The sequence below is a fragment of the Mus caroli genome, chromosome 5, assembly GCF_900094665.2.
Source record: "Mus caroli chromosome 5, CAROLI_EIJ_v1.1, whole genome shotgun sequence".
Taxonomy (NCBI): domain Eukaryota; kingdom Metazoa; phylum Chordata; class Mammalia; order Rodentia; family Muridae; genus Mus; species Mus caroli.
Window position 1 is genome coordinate 117,998,857 of NC_034574.1, and position 19,128 is coordinate 118,017,984.

Here is a 19,128-nt window from a genome sequence, read left to right on the forward strand (position 1 = left end):
CAGACACTTTATCGCCTGTGGCTCCTGACAGTCTGGTTATGAGCCTGGCTATCCCTATCTGTGGTTGGTCTCTGCCACACCTAACTGCCAGAGACACAGGACATTTGTTCTCTTTATTGCCCTAGGCTTGACCCCCACATGGCCCAGTGACCAACCATTCAGCTCACTGTCTCTAGTCTCCCAGGAGGTCCTCTCATCCCATCCCAAGCCACTTGGCATGCCTGCCCGTACCACCCTGCCCCCAGCACCTACGTGGGTAATAGAGCCTCTGTAGCTGGGGCCATCTGCAGCCCGGGTACTGGGGAGGCCCTTGGTGATGCTTCCACTGGTGGCGGAGCCCAGTGCTGTCCCTAGAAGACAAAAGACACAGCTCGTAGGACCCCATGTCTGAAAGCCACCCAACTGTCCTTCTTGGTGTCTCAAGGATGAGGAGACAGCTGTGAAGTGGGCTTTTCAGGCTCTCTAGGAGTGAAGGTGACTGTGCCAGCCTTACCTCTCAGCACAGAGGTCTCCTGAGCAGTGGGCACTCCCAGACTTTCAGGTGGCCCAGCCTGACCCCGAGGGGACAACTGTTCCTGCTTCACTCCACTGAAGGGGGCTAGGGACGGGTGAGAGGATACACAGAGGTCTCAAGCTGCCCCTCCCACCAGGGACTGCCCACCCCTCAGCCCAAGTTGTAAGGAACCAAAGGGTTCTGGGAACTCACCCAGCTTTTTAGGGTCCACGGCAAGGGGTAGCCCCATGGTGAGAGGGCCCATGGGGGCCTTGGCATGCTCTGAGTGGGGCACACGAAGCTGGACTGACATCCCCTGCTAGGGTAAGGAAACAGATCACAACCAGATTCAGACACAGGGAGAGCCCCACTCAGCTGCCGGAGGACGGGGGGACAGGCCAACAACCGCCCAAGGCCAGTGCCCACGTAAAGGACACAGTGTGACTGCTTCACATCCCGTGTGCTGAGGGCAGGTAGGATGCAGAGGTGACCAAGGGCTTATGACGTGACACTCGATAGCCTGCAGCAGCTGCAGCTCCCCACCCTCTCACTGAACAGAGGATGAACTGAGGCCTCCAGACGTTGAGTCACCTGCCTGAGGCAGCGGAATGCACAGCCTGAGATCCACGTAGTCCCGTAGGCTGGCCCGACTCGCAGGGATGAGCCCAGCCGGCTCCCACCCAGTACCACCCCTGGAAACACCCCATGGCTCAAAAAGGCTCCCTGTGATGGGGAGACCCAGCCCCAGAGGTACTCACCTGGGAGATGGCACCCAGCTGCCTCTCAAGTACGCCGGGATGCTTGGCAGAGGAGATGAGGGGTGGGGGGTTAGAGATGGGGGGACGTGGCAGGACGGGCCGGGCACTATCGTGGAGGCCCAGAGGCAGCGGGTGACCTGCAAGGAAACAGGAAGTGTCTATTGGAGGCTCCTCCACACGTCTCTGCTTCAGTGGCTTGAGCACTCCACGGGAACCCCATAGTTCTGGATCCTCTGAAGCTGCACTGTCACCACCCCCACCCCTCGATCCACACCCAAGCCTCTAAGCCAGCACCCCAATTTCCACTCCCTCCCTAGATCCTGTTCTCCTCACAGGGGCCAAAGGGACCTTTCCCAGAGTCAGCACACTATCCCCTCCCTATGCCTTCAGGAGAGTCACCTCCGGCCTGGATTCCAGTGACATGTGACTGGGGATCCCTGGTCTCACTGGGTGGAAATGTTATGCTGTGACAGCTTGCTCGGGTGCCTCGAGTGTCCCGACTCCTGGGTGCTTCTGGCCCTTCGCACAGGCTATGCTGTTCCTTCTGCCTGGCATGCCTTTCCCTGTTCTCCAAGCTCCCTCAGTACACTTGTCCCATGGGGTCAGCTCTACCTGGGCCAGCCACTGCTGATGCTGGTTATCATTGGCCCTGGCTGGATTACTTTTAGTGGTGGTGAGGACCATCAAGAATAGAAAACCTAGGTGGCTTCCCCGCAAACAGTCTCTCACACTATCTGTCAATCAAGACTGCCCACTGCTCCCTCTAATGACCATCCTCTTAGTCACTGGCGGAAAATACCTCCCATGCTGGCCTCCCCTTTCCAGCTCAAGTTCCTCCCAAGGCTGCCTATGGCCGGGCAGGTAGTGCGGAAGCTTTACTGAGTCTCAGAAGGTGCCCAGCTTCACAGGAGTGAGCAGGCCGCACCTCCAGCCAAGGTCTCATCCGATCGGCACCATGCAGCCCTGCCACAGTCAAAGAGTTGGCTGCCCACCGACTGTACAGACCTAACTGGTGTGCTGCCCACTCACCGGGGGGTGTGTAGGAGAAGGCAGAAGGGTCAGCAGCGTGTGGGGAAGTCTTGATCACCTCCCGTGGAGGGATGGGGAAAGGCAGGCCCGATGACCAGCGTGGGGGCTCAGTTGGTAGCTTTGGGCCCTCAGTTGGGAAAGCCGGAAAGAATGCGGGTTTCTCTGCTGAAAGAGGGTTAAAGGTGGGCAGTCAGGGAGGGCTCAGCCATCTCCATACCCTCAAACACCACTGGCAAGCTGTGACAGGACCCTGACAAGAGGGGCACTGGGACAGGTCAGTGGAAGTGTGCTGCTACGTTCCCATGCTACCTGCTTGGTATGGGACTGGCTCATGGCCAGACCACAGGGACAGGCACCACAGGGGCCATGTGTCAGAGGGCTGATCTTTGCTTCACGGTTCCCCGCAGAATGCCACCAGTTGGGTGTATAGGACCAAGAGTGCTGGGTCAGGCTTGCTGCCCTCCCTGGCTGCACGCTCTGCCAATGGATGTGGTTATAGCAGTCATTCTAGATGAGCCTGGGGCAGAGGCAGTCTGTGTGCTAACCATCTACTATATTGGCCACTAGGCTGAGCTCCAGCTGGGCCTTGATGAGCCTCTAAGGTATACTGAGGACAGTGACCAGACCCGTTTGATCAGGTCTCTTCGGTCACCTGCCAAATGTGGCCATGTCTGGATTGGAGCCCATGTGGCCACAAACAACAGCAAAAGGTAGCACTGTTTCGGATGTCACAGCCAGTCTGTTCCTTCACCCTCCAGATGGGAAGACTGAGGCCCCAGCTGCTGAGTGGAGAGGAGACCTGAGAACGCAGGCAGCTGGCTGCAGCCCATGGCCTGTGCCCATGGCTGTGCCACAAGGCTCAGGTCCCCTGTGACTTTCAGGTGTTGAACACCCAGAGACAGGCCAGCACTCACTGAGGCTTCACAAGCTCTGGCTTTAGCTGCCATCTGTTCTGAGCTGCAAGCCTTGGCTGGATACATTCCGGGGAATCACAACCCTGAATGATACTGGCCCTGACCTTGGAACAGAAACTGACAGCTAAGGGTTTCCCGGATCACCTCCATACAGTCCTAGGCTGTCCTCCAGGAAAGCTGGAGCCCCAGCAGAGGCCCAAGTGGTACACTCCACATCTCTCCTTTACGGGAGACCAAACTCCCCCTAAACTCATGCCCCAGAGAGGTGGTGGTCCACCAAAGTAACCTGAGTGGTATTCATGTTCTCAACCTACAGGGCTTGCCCTGAACCAGGAAGTTCAAACACCTGGTGCGGTGGCCCGGCGTGTACCTTGGCTGCCCCCATCCAGCTTGGCTCTGGAGAGCTAGGGACAGAGAGGAAGTCTCAGGCTGGAAGGAAATGGGGTCAGACTCAGCCAATGCAGGCAGGTGGCTGAGAGCCAGGACAGACAACCTGTTCCTCCAGCCGGGCCTGGGGATCCCAAGGGACCTGCCTGGCCTGGAAGCTCCCTGTTGGAGCCAGGACAGAGAAGGCTGGCTTCCTGCATGCTGGGTTCATGTGTCCCCTGGGGAGCAGAACTGTGGCCAGACCACGTGAGAGACAGAGCCTGCAGCCAGGTGCAATGTTCCCCAGGGAGGAGTCTAGGAAACAACGTAGCACTGGCCACAAGGATGGGCCCAGAACCAGCCTCAGGGACCACTGACTGCTGGCTCTTTTCCCAGAGACTGGGGCCTAGGGCCCAACCCAGCAAGACCTGGCTGGCCCTGGGTGGCTCCAGCCCTGCTCAGCCACAGCTGCCTGACCAGAGCCTGACCAGCACCTTTCCCCTTCCCTAACTGTCATCCCAGGCTGTCATCTTGAGTCCGGGTGGCTTCTCACAGCACACTGTGTTCTATATACCTGACCCCTTAAAGCCCACCCTTAGTGTAGTACTGTAGTATGCACCAGCCCCAGCTCCAACAAGACACCCTGCCCTGGTGCTCCAGAGGTCATCACTATGTCCCTATGTCCCGCTGGCTTGGCCTCAGGAACAAACTCAAGCCTCCCCTTCCTCCCACTTCCAAGGCCACCTGTCAAGTCCAGGCTGCCCTAGAGCTGTTGGGAGGAGCACCTCAGCCCGCCTCCCACCCCTGCCCTACTCCCTTCTGCCTTTTCTCAACAAGAATCAGACAGTGATTTTTTTTCCCAAGACCCTAATCTGATGACATGCCCCTCCCAAAGCAAACTGTCACTCAAAGCTACTATCCTCCTTAGCTACACAATTTCCTCCCCATTTCCCTCTTTGACCTCCTCCCCCACTCCCAGTCCCTGAAGGGCCTTTCCCCATTACCTCCTCTCCTCACCAGATCCTTGTCAGACACACAGCCCACTTGTGCCTGCCCTACACCCGCCCCACTCCACTTGTTTCCCACTAAGTTAAGAGTTAGATGTAACTGGAGCTGTGAGTGCGTTCTCTCTCTCTGACAACCCTATCGCTCAGAAGCACCCATGTGCAAACACCACGGGGCACTGGCAGGTGCTGCCCACTACCTGCATAGGAGGCTCTGAGCTGCCAATGAAGAGGTGTCAACAGTGGGCAGGCCATGTGTTAGCCAGAGAAAGGCTAGCCCGGCCAGCTCAGGTCAGTCCTGCTGTTGTTCTAAGACAGTGGACTGCACTGCACCCTCAGGGAACCCAAAGATCACATGGGACCTGATTCACACCAGAGAAGCTGGCTACATGTATGTTTGCACGCACTCGTGCGTGCGCGCGCGCATACACACACACACACACACACACTCATACCACACCCCAACACTAGATTGCCTCTGGTTTCTCAAGAAGCCCCCCAGCTAGAGGCTCTTCTGCAGCTGTGGTTGAGCCCTGTCATCTGCTGCCGTAACAATGTATCTTCCCAGCCTGGTCCCATACTGCCAAGGAACCCCAACAGAGAAGAGGGCTGCCTCTCACTCCCACTGCATCTCTGTGCCCAACACTCACCCTCTTTCTCGGCAGGAGGCACTGGGCTGCGGGACTTGCCACGTGGACTTCCTCCCGACTGCTGAGACACGTCACCCTCTGGCTGTAGGTGCTGCGTGGGTGGAGGCACAGGGGGAACTGGCTTTGGGGGTACTGTGTCCTCCCGGGGGGGCTCATGGACCTTGGTGACCTGCTGGGGGGCATGGGGCGGGCATGAACATCCTGGCCCCATGTCAGAGGTGGCCCGTACGAAAGCCAGGTATAAAAAGGCAGCCACACCCCACTTAAGGCCCCCATGTGGAGGCAGAGCCTTAACATCAGATATAGGGAGGGGGGTCATCATCGCCAAAGAAGGGCCTGTTTCCTACACCCAGAGCCAGGCGGGTGCTAGGGTCCCCTATGCCACCCAGCACACCCCACATCAGGAGTAAGAAGTAGCAGCTATGTGGGCTTTGGGGAGCTAGAAGTGAAGCCAGACACATGTCCAACACTTAAGCCTGACAGACAGGCCAGTTTGGACCCCCATGAACGGTTCACTGCCTTCAATGGAAAGGCAAAACCTAAATCTTCAAATAAAATGGCTGAGGGGACTAAAACCAGCCAAGTGTCTTTAGACAATGGCGAGCTCCCAAAGGCCCCAAAGACAGACCTGAAAGGACCTGGACATTAGTTGGCTGAGGTGTCCTTGGGTCTGGGGGCTTGCTGGCCACAGCTGCCTGGTCTGAGGTGTGGGGGAACCTCTGGAGAGCGGCTGCTCAGCCCAGCCTTCCCGATCTCCCAACTCCTCCCAGGACTGCCTATCCAGTCCTGTGTACACATCTCCATCTCTGGGAGCCACTAGCCTGGGGAAGAGCCTCCCTCCGCAGGCAAAGCTCCAACCAGCAGTGCTGAGCACAGAGGAAAATCAAGTTCAAGGTGGGCTGCCCGGATCCAGGGCTCACTCACAATAGGGGGGATGGCGGCTGCTCGCTGCTTCAGCTGCTTCAGGTCCAGCGGCTTCTGGGGCGAGGTACTGGCCCGGGGATCTCCAGCCGGGGTGAGGAGGCTGGGCCTTGGTGACAGCAGCCTGGGGAGGGACAAGCGTCAGGTCAGGCTGGAGCATCAGCCACAGGCTCTTGGAGGGCCTTCCTGGGAGAGGGGGCTGGGGCAGCCCTGCCTCCATGGCTTCTCCTTCAAGTCCTGGATGGTGGGGCCCGCCAGGGAGGCCCTTAGCAGAGTCCAGGTGCCCCAGCCAACACACTCTGCTGGGTAGAGGCACTACTCTGGCCCACACAAACCACTGCTCCAAGATGGCCTCAGGGCAAAGGCAGCAGCTGAAAAGACCTAGCTGGGCGCCTGGGCCATGCAGGCCCTCGGGGAGTGGCCGGAAGGCCACAAACTCAACCGGATCAGGGTGGAGGGACAGAGAGAGATTCCTTGGAGATTATTTTTCTCTCAAACCCAGAGCAAGAGCTGGCTGGGCCCTGGGATGGCGAGGATGACTCTATTAATTGGAGCCCGTGTGTATTGGGCCCAAATATGTCTCTGGGCTCAGTCCTGTCCTGGATGGTGGGCAACTTTCATGACCTCAGAGATGGGGGATGAGATATGGGTACAGCCCTTGAATTTGGACAGGGGCAAACACTCAGGAAGATCCTAGAAAACACTAGGACCTATGTACCCGTGGGAACCGTAACCATCCTGGTTCAAGGCACGTGAAGCCGTGTAAGCTGAAACTTCATTTCAGCCTTTGGGGTGAGGATTCCTGACAGCTAGGACCACGGGGGACACAGCAGAAGAGCGTGTGCCTCCTTCAGCAGATGGAGGGGCACAGACTCTGCTGTAGCCAAAGTATGCATGCAACAAGCCCTGCGGGTAGCAGCCTGCTGCCCTGCATCTGCCACATGTTCAGCCAGGCAGGGAGAGCAGACAGACAGGATGAAGCCTGCTAAAGCTGCCTGAGGCAATGGGGGGGTGGGGGGTGGGACAGGAAGAACAGGCCATCCTGAGTTCTCCATCCCTCCTGTCCCACCTGTCCCACCTCAATGGCAGAGGTTCTTGCTGCCATCCTCACCTGACCTCATGTGTTCCACCAGTCCTGCCCCCCCGCCTTAGCCTTTTCTCTCCCTCCCTCCCTCCCTCCCTCCCTCCCTTCCGTTTCATTTTTTTTCCACTCTGTGTAGCCCTGGCTGTCCTGGAACTCACTTTGTAGACCAGGCTGGCCTCAGAGATCTGCCAAGTGCTGGGATTAAAGGCGCGTGCTGCCGTGCCTGGCTGCCCCTAGCCATTTTTATGACTAACTTTGATAAACTTAAATTGAAATAAAATACGACTCAGGCTTTGAAAAACTCTTCAGAAGATCACTCCCTGGTTGGGTGGGGTGGCATGGCACCTGTCATTCCACCGCGGGAGAGTCTGGGCAGGAAGATTCCTCAAGTTCAAGGCCAATCTGGGCTACATAGTGAATCCCACATAGGAAACATCTAAAATAAAACAAGGCTTCCCCACAAACCCTACAGTGAGCTGAACCATTCTCAGAAGAAATGAAGAACACAGAGAAACCAGCTTGTGAGTGTTCTCAGCCAACTACTTGAGTCACACAGATACCCATAGACAGATGCTGAAAGAACACACAAGGTGGTGAGAGGGCTGCCATCCAAGTCACGGGGCCCTGACCCTGAGGCCAGACACAGGGACCACACGCCCTGCTCCCTTCACAGGACATCGGACCATTCCCATCAGTGGGTACACACAGCTGGGAAGGCTGTGGGGTCTCCCCTTGGGTGATGGCATGGTCTGGAATGACACTATGAGACACTGAAGACACCCGATGTCACAAGACTGCACACCCTTAAGTGATACGCAAGTGAGTTACAGCTCTCTAGAGCCACCAAGGGCAAGGTGTGCTGAGGTGGACGGGGTGCGCTGCTGCAGTAAATCCAGGGAGCATCGTCACCCCCATCTGTGTAGCAATAGAGAAGTGGACTTTTGTGTATACGCAAATACGTTTCTGCTGAGATTCAAATCGCATTTCTCATATGTGATGGTTACACGCCTGGGAACTAAGACCTTCTCCACAAGGACCATGTCCCTCGGTTTCTCCATTATCTCCAGGCAGGCTTAAAGCTAGAACGGTATCCTAGAGCTAGAGAGATGGCTCTGTGGTAAAGAGCAGAGACCCAGGTTTGGTTCCCAGAACCCATAAGGTGGCTCAACACCAGAAGACCTGATGCCCTCTTCTGGCCTCTGTGGTCACGGCACAAGAATGTGACATGCATACATAAAGGAACCGGAAAGGTGGCTCAGGGGTGCACTGGTCTTACAGAGGACAGAAGCCATGCCAGGTGGCTGACACCCCACCTGAACCTCGTTCCTCTACAGACACCAGCACTCACGTGCACATACTCAAACTCAGGCATGCAATTAGAGACAGTAATAAAAAAAAAGTGTTGATTTCTGGCCTTCACAGGACCCAAGACAAAAACCCCACTGGTCACTGGCCTCCCAGCTCCAGTCCTTTGAGAAGCACCAACCGTAAACTCAAGAGGCCTAAGCTTGGAGGCCCCAGGGCCTTTGTCCTCCCTGGCTCCTCCCAGTGTTCAGGCTTCCTCTCCACACTAAGAGCAATAAGCATCCCTAAGGCTTGCCTGCTTCGAGTCACACATACCATCCACATGGCTCATGAGCGATATGCCTTTCTTCTCACCAGCGCCGGAGCAGCAGGGAATCAGGGCCCTGCTGGTTCCTGCATCTAACCATCTCCAGCCCAGCACAGGCTGCATCAAACACTGTGTACCTGGCCCCCGGGTCATGGTTCTAACAAAACACCTCTGTGGCTACGACTTTACCCCTTGCAATGTGGAGACTGAACTTGGGGGTTGGGGGTGGGGCATGGGGGCTAGGGGTTGGGGGTGGGGGAGCGTACCAAGATCCAGATCTACTAGAAAGCACCATGGCCCTACTCTGAAAGTGAGGTAAGGCTGCAAGCCTCCTTGCCAACTCCAAGCCGAACTGGCCCAGGCACAGCAGCAGTGAGCAGTAGAGTTCTCCTAGAGAGGCCCGTAGGGCTGGCTGTGAACACGCAGGGTTTACAGAAAGCAGCTCAGGCTGCTGGGGCCTGCTGGTGTTTTTCACTTTACTCTCCCTGGGCCCCTGTGGTGGTGGTGTGGCTGGTGAAGGTGGTCAGCTTTCCCCCAGGAAGTCTTACAGCTCACTGAGAGCTCAGGTATGCCCTAGGGCAGGGACAGTATCCTGAGTCCCAGCCTAGAAGCTAGATAGCAAGCCGAGAAGGTGTACATCCAGCAAGCACCAGGGAGGGAGGGAAACTACTAGCCAGTGCTACAGGAGAAGGAACTAAGAGGCCTAAGCCTGACCAGAGTCTACAGAAGTCTGAGGAGTGGGCTGGTACTCAGGGTGGCACCCCACGCCTGGCTCTACGATTCTACCCATCCAGACTCCAAAGGGCCACATTAGAGACACCTGTGGCTTTGTGGACCCTGGTGGCACTGAAGCTGCTGTGAGCCCTATGTCCCCTGTTGTGCCTATCAGGCAAGAAGCTGGGGACATGGGGGCCCTCGGAAGCCCGCTGGCCACCTTCTGCTTACCCAGGGCCATCTGTTGTCCACCTGCTTCATGGGAGCCCTACCAGCGGAGTCCTCGGGGAATACAGAAAGGTCTACAAAGCATCTATTTCAAATCCACCAGGCCTGAGGGGAGAGGGGAGCCAGGGGGAGCAGGAAGGGCCCTGTGTGGGCCGGTCTGAAGGTCATGGTCTCCTCCCTGCTCTGCTGGAATTTTTCAGAGACTTGAGGGAAGAGAAAACAGACTCTGCTGTTTGCAGTCAAAATAAACATAGCACACTGCCTCATCACAAAACATCGGTGGCTGCCCAGAGGTGGGTGGGGCTGTCCAGATGTGATGGGGAGAGGTTTCCAGACCTGGTCTTCAGTGCCCAGATGGTCTCACCTAAAACACAGTGTGCCCCTAGGGCAGGGAGTGTGCCAATCAGAATGGTTCACAAATGTGCTACCACCTCAGAGATAAGCTGGGGTGACCGCACTCCAGGGGCCTCCAGTGTCTGGGCCTGGGTGACATTATCTCAATCACTGCCCCATAGCTGGCATCTTTACTGCCATCGCCGCAACAATCTGTCTCACTGGGACCCCCTCATCCATGGCCTCGCCCTTGCAGGCAGCAGTCTTCATGTCTAACATCCTGGGAATACATATAAGGGCCGGGCCCATGAAGTGGTCCCCACTGCATGCACCAGGCTCACTCCTAGCCATGGCCTTTGCCACCACAGAAGGGAAGAACTGTATCCCTGCATCCCAGACCTAAGTCTGGGCCCCAGTGTGTGAGACTTTGTCAGGAAGCTATGCTGATGTCGTCATGAGAGACTAGCCTTCAAGGAAGCAGGAATTTAAACATAGAGGTACAGGGGAACCTAATGCCTATGGAGGCTAAGATCAGAGTGCTAAATCTATAAGCCAAGGATTACAGGCATCCATCAGCAGTGAAAGATGTTTCAAGCTGGAGTATGGGTGACTCCAGGACACCTGGATTTGGACCTTCTACCTCCAACTACGCTGCTACGTCACACCACCTGGTCTGTGTCACAGCTGGAGGACACCAGCATTTATTTCTCCCTGGAGCCTTCTATGGCTACCTTCGAAGCCCTTCCAGATCTCAGCTCCAGGTTGCCTCAAATGGGTAGAAGGGTGTCCCTATGGGAGCACATATTTGAATGCTTAGTCACCAAGGAGTGACACTATTTGAAAGGATTAGAAGGTAATGTGTCACTGGGAGCGGGCTGTAAGGTTTCAAAAGCCCAAGTCAGGCTCAGGATCAGTGTACAAAGCTCTCCTCCTCCCTCCCTTCCCCACTGTGTCTCTCTTCACCTATGGAAGAGGATTAGCTAAGTTCTCACCCACTTCTCCAGATGATACAGCCTAAACCTCTGGAACTGTACGCCAGCCGAGGATTAAATGTTTTCTTCTGGAAGAACTGCCTTGGTCATGTTATCTATTCACAGCAATAGAACAGAAACTAAGACACCCCCGATTTCTGGTCTCAGTCTCATGTTGATCCCTACAAACCAGCCACAGACTCCATGGTAGGCAGGGCCACCTGTGTTGTGGCAGATGGAGGGTGCTCCCCCGTGTTTGCAGAATACACAAGAGCCAAAGCTCGCCCGATGCCTCTCACCTGCCCTTGTCACCTCCTTCGGGTTCGTCCACCTCATCAGCACTGCAGGTGGCACTGGAGTCACTGTCCTGGGTGGCACCTGAGCTGGAACCCTTGGTCACAGCTGCCTTGCTACCAGCCTCCTCCACCTTAAGTGGCGCCTCAGACACAGTTTCAATGGCCTCTGTCCCCTTGGTTTTGTCTTCAGGCTCTTCCTCGGTCTCCTCCTTGTGGTCACTCTTTACACTCTCCGGGGGCTCCTCAGAGGCCTCGGGCTCCTCTGGCTTTCCCACATCGATCTCCTCGGCCTCAGACTTCTGCTCCTTGACATCCTCTGTCTGGGGAGCTGGAGCAGCCGGTGCTTCTTGTTCATCCTTGTCCACAGTAGCCGGGGGTGCGGCAGGTGATGGGGAAGGCTCTGGGGATGGTGGGCCACTAGCATCAGGTACTGGGGAGGGCTCAGCAGGGGCTGCTGCCGGTTCTTCTGGAGGAGGAACAGGTGGCTGGGTGGCAGCGGGCAATGCTTCAGTGCCAGTGGGCTTAGGCCCAGTGTCCTTCGTGGCTTCTGAACGCGGGGATGGGACACTCTCAGTATCAGAGCTGTTGTTGGCAGCAGCTACATGCAGGATAAGAGGAAAGGAGAGGATCAGTTACTACACAGGGTGTGACAGCGCTCTCAAGGAATAGCAGAACAACCCAGGCTATGAACCTCCCGGTGAGCCTTGCCCCTCACTAGCCCCTATAGCTTGCAACTTTGGCTTCTCTTTCCCGCAGCCCACAGACTGACCAAACCCAACCCCTAGAATCCCTAGGTAGCCAGTGCCCCTACAAGGTCAATCCAAGGACAGCCTCAAGACAGGCTTTCATCGGAGGTCTGCAGATACAGTCTGAACGCCACTCAGCTCGGTGCCCAACTTTTGGTACTGCCATGGGAAGTTCAGGGCTTCTCTCAAGCTTCAGTTTCCCCATCCACAGAATGGGGCAGCAAACCTCCATAGATGCTGAGCAGGAGAGCCATGTTTAGGCCCGGGGACCATGAAAGCGTTACAATATGGCTGACAACACAGCACAAAACAGGGCCACGGCATCGGAGTCCTCCTTGAAGGAGTATGTCTGCTGCTCCATCTCCCATGGGTTTAAGGTGCTGTGTGTGTGTGTGTGTGTGTGTGTGTGTGTGTGTTCCTCCATTTTCTGCAAACCAGACACCTGGAGACAAGGCTGAGGCCAGGGGACAGGGAAGGGTCCCAAAGAGAGGAAAGGCAGGTAGGGAGGGCATGCTGCCCACAGTTGCATCGGGGAATAGACACTTCATAGGAGGAAAAAGCAGAGGCAGAAGCAGCACCCAAGGACAAGGGATGCGGATGTAAGGTCTTGGATACTCCACTATGCCCTGGCCCCTCAGCTCAGCCAAAGCTACATTCTTACCTGGGCCACTGCACTCCCCGACTCTGGGAACCTCATTCCCGGAGGCCTGTGAGGCTGGAAGGAAGAAAGTTTAGAGAGGAGTCAGAACTGGGGTGGTACAGCAAATTCTGTACAAAGGAGAGGGGGTGTGGCTCGCCAAGGGCAGGGGACCCAAGACGGCTTCCATGAGACCCACTCGCTCAGCTCCCAAGGGAGGCCCTGGCCACCCACCCCTCCGCCCCAAAGCAAGGCCAAGGTGTGTCCAGGGTCAACAGAGCTGTGTGTGAGTGCCAGGGAGACAAACCAATGAGGCCCTAACCAATGTGCCTTCCAGCCTTGTCAATCAGTCCCCAGCTTCCCCAGCTTCTCAGTTCCTTTGTAGCCCAGAGCATGAAAGCTCTCCCGGAACAGATATTGGTAACAGCAGCAGGGAGCAGGCCACAAGCACACAGGGCATGTGACCCTCAGAGACCTCAAGACCAGGGTACCCAAGAAGCACAATGACAGGCGAGGAAATCACGTAGCCTGGGCCACCAAGTGGGCCATGGCCTCTGGTCTTCCTCTTTGCAGCCCAACGACAGGACACAGGAGGCCAAAGCCACTGAAGTCCTGTGGACAAGCAGGCCAGCCCCCATCGTGGGTGTTGGTGTCTACGACTTGTTGTCAGTTATGTCTATACCAGAAGCCCTCAGAGACATGAAGGGACTGTAACAACTGTGACTGGACCCTTAAGCACTACATTTGGGCAGGGAAGGAATGGCTGGAGGCCCAGTTCTGCACTGAGGCATTCCACCAGGCACCCATGTGCCCCAGGCACGGTCACAGAGCCTGGACACAGTAGGCACTTTACAGACCCAGACATCAAGTAACAGGAAGATCACCAGGCCCCTTCCCCTGGACGCCAAAGAGACACAGAGCAGAGGGCTATGACCAAGCTGCCAAACTAGGTCTTAGGGACCTGGAATGACTCCACCATGCCTCAGTCACTCCTCAGCCACCTCCTCGGCCTGTGGTGACAGAGTCAAGGCCATATATGGCTGCCATGACTGTTACCACACAAGGAAGTCCGAGGTCAAGTGGTCCCTAGCCTGGACCTCAGCCTTTCTAGCCCATTGCTCTTGGGTGGGAGAGGTTAGCTGCCCCAAGAATCCTCGGGTAGTGAGAGGCCTCGGCCAGCCCCGACTCTCTGCTCCTCAGCAGATGTGTAACCATCCCCCTCCCCAGGATCTGGGGCTCACAGTCACTCCCCTCTCCTGTGGGCAGCTCTGTCTCCACCACTTCCCCTTCATGCTGTCTATGTCCATGCTCATGGGGGTGGCTGGGAGTCTCAACCAAAAGCCTAGGGCCCAGCCGAGGATGCTGAGACGACTTATGGAGGCCAGGCCTATGGAGAAAGCAGGTGAACGAACTATGGGGAGCTGGGGCCAGAAGCCTGCGGTCTAGTCAGGGCTCCTCTGTGCTCAGCCTTAGGCCTGGCCCAGGAAAGCAGGGATGCCTAGAAGATGGAGACATAGGACAGTGTGTGCGCGCCTGTGCGTGCGCGTTCACTCCCCTCCCCTCCATCCCCACCTCCCAGGATGACAGTGACCTTACCTTCTGCCTCCTCTGCCAGCTCTTCCTCATTGGCACTTGCGCCTGATGCTTCCATCTCTTCGTCCTCAGTGGCAGGTGGGAAGGCTGTCTCCTCGCTCGCCGCGGCTGGGGTCTTCTTCTTCTTCCTCCGAGCGTTCCTCTCCTTCTCCTGGGACAGGACAGTAGTGGTCACGGCTGGGGACGCCCTATGTCTGAGGCCTGGTCCCGGCTGCGAGGGCAGTGAGTTTGGCTGCATGGCTGTGTGGGTAGGCAGCCTTCCCACTCAGCCCGTGGCAGTGGCCATGCAGGCCAGAGCTATTTTTATCATAGACACTTCATAGCATGGTGTGTCCCAGTGGGATCCTGGGTGCAGGCTGGGCCAGGCCACAGTGTCACAGTGCACACTTGGGGCACAAGTGGAGAGGCTGTGGATACAGACTCAGGGATATATAACATGGCCACTACCCTCCAAAGCCAGCAACACCCCCCCTAAAGTTTGGACTCAGGGGACTGGCCAGGGACCACAGTGGGATCAAATGGGGAAAAAAAAGGGCACAGGCCAAGTCAGCTGGGTGGGTGATCAGGATTCTATAGGAATCGACCCTGGAGTCCCTGTCTGAGTGCAGAGGGAAAATGATCTAACATGCGGTAAGCCTCTCTCACCCGGGCAAGGCTCTGGCTGAGAGACGCCTATTTACAAAGGCCCTAGGGTGTGGATGAGCCATACTATCATCTCGCTTTTCCCTCAAACCACCTCTACTCCCCACACTCAGGGCCTAGCATCACCCTCCCAGCACAGAAGCATTCAAAACCCTCCCCCAGCTGGACTTCCGTGTCCCTCCCACTGAGCTGGGTTGAAGCCCAAAGCAGCCGAGGCTTCCCTAAGCTTGGGATTCGATGCAGCAGTCAGGACATGCACTAGTCTTGAAACGATGTAGCCTGGGTTAAGCCTGGTCTAGTATGAGGGAGAGGATGTGGTCCAGGCGCCCTCATATCTCAGCTGATGCCCTCCGTGCTGGTCTGGTAACATCCACAGAGCTGTCCGAGCGGAGCACAGGCCAGGAGGGAAGGGGTGTGGTGGGTGGAGACGCTGCAACTGAGGAGCTCTTTCAGGGGAAGATGGAAGATGGCAGCGGGGGTCATAGGTTAGAAAAATACCCCCAAGGTCAGAAGCTGGTGACAGACCATAGCTCTGCTACACCTGACTGGTGACATTCTGTCCTGTAAACAGCAGGACCATGCTCTGAGGCTTGCTGTGTCCATTGTCCCAGGATCCTGGGACACAGAACAAAAGGCAGATGCATGCCTGTCCGTCCATCACTGTCTCTATTGCCAACGCTAGACCACAGGCTTGTTCTAAGTATACACAGACCTCGTGGACATTTGACTTGCCACCCCCGCCCACACAGGGTCTGGTCTTGGCACCTCCCAAGAGGCCCAGGCTCCAGTCTGCGGGTGCGAGGATGCTGTGGCATGGGGCTGGGGATCCCCTTCCTTCATCTATCTTTAGCAACAGGAACTAGGCAGCAGGTTGCAAGGACACTCACAGGAAACTCTGTGATGTGTCCCATCAGCCTGGCAGAGTCATGGACAGACGACAGAGCACACCCTGTGTTTCTCGAGCCTATGGGACACCCAGCCCTGTATAGCCCCAGCGCCAAAGGGCTGGTAGGCGTGTGTAAGCGCTGTTTTGGAGATATGAACTCACATCACAGATGGCATTTCCTAAGCACCTACTGCACACCAGCAATCTGCAAGGCATCAAGTCACACGTACACACAGCTACCCTGCCACACAGCCATCACCACTCCAGGCAGCCCCTAACACTTGACATCAGCTCCAGATCACTAACTAGTCCTGCACTCTGCATAGTCTAAGTCTGCTTCTCCAGGCCCTACGCCAGCCCCAGGGACTTTACACAGGCTGTTCCCTGCCTCAACACCCTTCCCCCAGATAGCGAACACTCACTTCCTTCAACGTCATCTCCCCAGAGGCCCTCTCTGATTTCCCTGGGGGATTAACCAATGCCCTGCAAAAACCCTCACTCTCTCTGCATCTCTGTCTCCGCACCTCTGGGGCCACAAGCTGGAAGTTATGCGAGTTACAGCATCTTGACGAGACTTACTCCTTGTCAACTGGGACCTCTGCCTGCTCCAACTGCCTCCCTCCCATAGCTGGAGTAGAGCCACCACGCACTCCATAACCACGTCATTCCACAAATGAGCCGACACCAGAGAGGATGACACCGACGACTCAGAGAGACAAAGCACAGAGTCAAGGAGGCCCGCCTGCCAGAGTTCAAATACAGCCCTGCCTGGAGCGTCTCCCAGCAGCCACAGAGAGAAGACAGCAGAAGGAAGCAAGGCCGGCAGGGCCCGGGTCCGGATGACACACTAAGCAACCTGGAGGCCAAGCCCTGAGGGCCAGGACACAGACAGAAGGGCAGCCTTCGGCCACACGGAGGGGGAGGGAGACCTCAGAGAAGACAAGGCTGCCAAATGTTACATAACCTGCGACATGCAGGCTCCGCCCAAGCTCCCGGTTTCTGATGAGTCTCCAGCAGCCATGTGCAGGCCAGGCCTGGGATGAGCGGCAGGGACACCCACTGACCTCCTGCCTCCCCTGCTCCCTGGGTGGCTGAGGGTGGCATGCCTTCCTGCTTTCAGACGGGGCCAGGCCAGCAAGCCAAAGGCCCTAGCCACTGCTTCAGGATTCAGAGAACAGAAGTGACCCTCTTAGTTCTTGTCATACAGACACGGTCCTGTAGCCTAGGCTGGCCCTGAACTCCTGATCCTCCGGGCTCAAGCATCCTCAGTGCAGCTTGGCCTACCCTCTTTATAGTGGCAGCCTGATGCCGAGTGGGTGAGAACAGACAGCCCAGGTCAGGGGCTGCCAGAGAGGCCAGCTCACACACTCACACAACACGGTGCTCGCTCTACACTTGAGGGGCCTCCACCTCTGCTCACTGCTCTTATCATGATCCTCAGGACCAGCCAGCTCTTGAGGTTGCCTGGGGAGAGAATCAGCCCACCTCCTCTACAGGCCTCCGCCAGGGCAGCCACCTGAATGACAAAGCTAAGAACGGGGCAGGGGTCCCCTTTCCTGGGCAGTCTGCCTCCATCCCATTCAGACCAGAGTCACCTCAGCGCAATAGCTCACCATGATTCCCATATCCCACTAAGTAGCAAGCTCCTCCAGACACTCCAACCACGCCTCTGCCTACTATACACAAACTCTGTCCTACTCTGTGACCTGGGCCAGACACTGGACTTTCCTCAGTGGAAGGCACCTGCTCCCCATACACTCCGGAAGCAGGTGGGAACTGAGGCCCAGAGGCCAGGCTGTGCGCTCTGAGCACAAGCTGCAGGGCCAGAGCACACTCCCACCAGGCAGAGCCCTGTGTCCTTTGGAGGGACTCCATGCATGCAGGCTTGCATCCATCTATCATCTGGGATAGACATACCACACCCCAAAGACCCTGAGCCCTCTGCCATTAGCACCTCTGGCTTTAGCTGGTGGGGAGCTGGCGAATTGCCTAGTGTCCCCTTTTCAAGCACTGCCATGTCACTTGGGAGGAGCTGTTATCCTTCCCATTTCACAGGCAGAGAAACTGAGGCACAGAGGGAATAAGTCTCTTGGCTAAAAAGCCACACAGCCTGTAAGTGGCACAGCCTAGACACACATACACACACACACCCCTACACCTATCAGCAGACAGCCCCTTGGTAATTGCTGCATAGTGACCGTAAGGGCTTCAGGTACCTAGAGGACATGGGATAGGTAGCTATGACATCAGTGACAGGGGTATCACGGGCACCTCCTTCCTGTCCAGTGTCACTGTCCCCTCCACCCACTTTCTAGCTAAAGAAATGGCTCAGTAGGGAGAAGCTGGTCAAGGTCACATGGTGTTCAGACCACAAGCTCAGACCTGGCCCCTCTTAGATGACTATGTCCTTGGGTCCACTGTCCCACCGGGGGTCGTTGAGAGCAGAGGGAGCAGTTCCCTGGAGACATGGAGAGTTGGGCAGTCATATGCTCGGGGGGACACAAGCTGTAAGAAATAGCTGGGGCAGGAGGGTGGGCTGACAAGGGCGCCCCTGGATTCCACAGGGGGCTTGAGAGGAGCCCTAAGGATGCAATGCTGTGTCTCTGACTGCTGGACCATGCTCTACCGCACCCTGTGCTGCTGTGCGCCCTATGCTGCTATGTGCCCTGCCGCTGGGCCTCGAGGCTCAGGAAAGAGAAACACATCTTTCACTGCACAGGAGCCCACACAACTTTAAAGCCAGGGAACAATGGGCCTCAAGGTGTCCTCCACAAGCCTCAGACCACGGTGGAAGATTGGAGAGGTGGTAGAGCTACTCGGCTCTGAGTTCATACACCCACTTAGGTGGCTGAAAAGCTTCCCTGGGCCTCAGTTTCCCCAGCCCTAAAAGGCTGATGACATTAAGATGGGGGTGGGGAGGATCATGGGAAGGCAGTGCAGTGGCTCCAGTGGCCCTCCTGGCCACAGGTGTAAAAGAGACCCTGCTCAGAGATATTCACAGCTGTCGGTGTGGGCCCCAAGTCTTCCTCCAGCCTCTGTCTTTTGGGACCCTCATTCCCTGTCCCTGTAGCCCGACCGTTCAAAAGGGCAGCCAGGCAGAAGCGAAGCTGCTCACTTAGGACCTCCAGGTCGAATTCCTGGCTGAGTCAGGGCCCAGCCCACCCATCCCTCCCCATGTAGATGCCAGGCAGCCAGGGGCCACATGAGCTAGGCTGTGGGAGGCCTGGCTGGCCCCAGTTCCCAGTGGACAC

The 19,128-nt window shown here is 56.7% G+C and overlaps 1 protein-coding gene across 9 annotated transcripts in view; it reads right to left on the minus strand.

Annotated features, from left to right (window-relative positions):
• The window catches only part of Ncor2 (nuclear receptor corepressor 2), a 162,858-nt gene that overhangs the window by 19,491 nt on the left and 124,239 nt on the right, over window positions 1-19,128 (minus strand). For 3 of the 9 annotated variants that reach the window (XM_029477776.1, XM_029477777.1, XM_029477773.1), the window contains exons 19-28: window positions 14,353-14,500; window positions 12,781-12,834; window positions 11,377-11,971; window positions 6,139-6,259; window positions 5,215-5,383; window positions 2,281-2,445; window positions 1,252-1,388; window positions 707-812; window positions 494-598; window positions 253-350 (exon numbers count right to left, since the gene is read on the minus strand). In XM_029477776.1, coding sequence (XP_029333636.1) covers window positions 253-350; window positions 494-598; window positions 707-812; window positions 1,252-1,388; window positions 2,281-2,445; window positions 5,215-5,383; window positions 6,139-6,259; window positions 11,377-11,971; window positions 12,781-12,834; window positions 14,353-14,500 — 1,698 coding nt within the window. Of the gene's footprint in view, window positions 1-252; window positions 351-493; window positions 599-706; window positions 813-1,251; window positions 1,389-2,280; window positions 2,446-5,214; window positions 5,387-6,138; window positions 6,260-11,376; window positions 11,972-12,780; window positions 12,835-14,352; window positions 14,501-19,128 lie in introns of all 9 variants that reach the window. The other 6 variants (XM_029477780.1, XM_029477778.1, XM_029477774.1 and 3 more) reach the window with 4 other exon arrangements.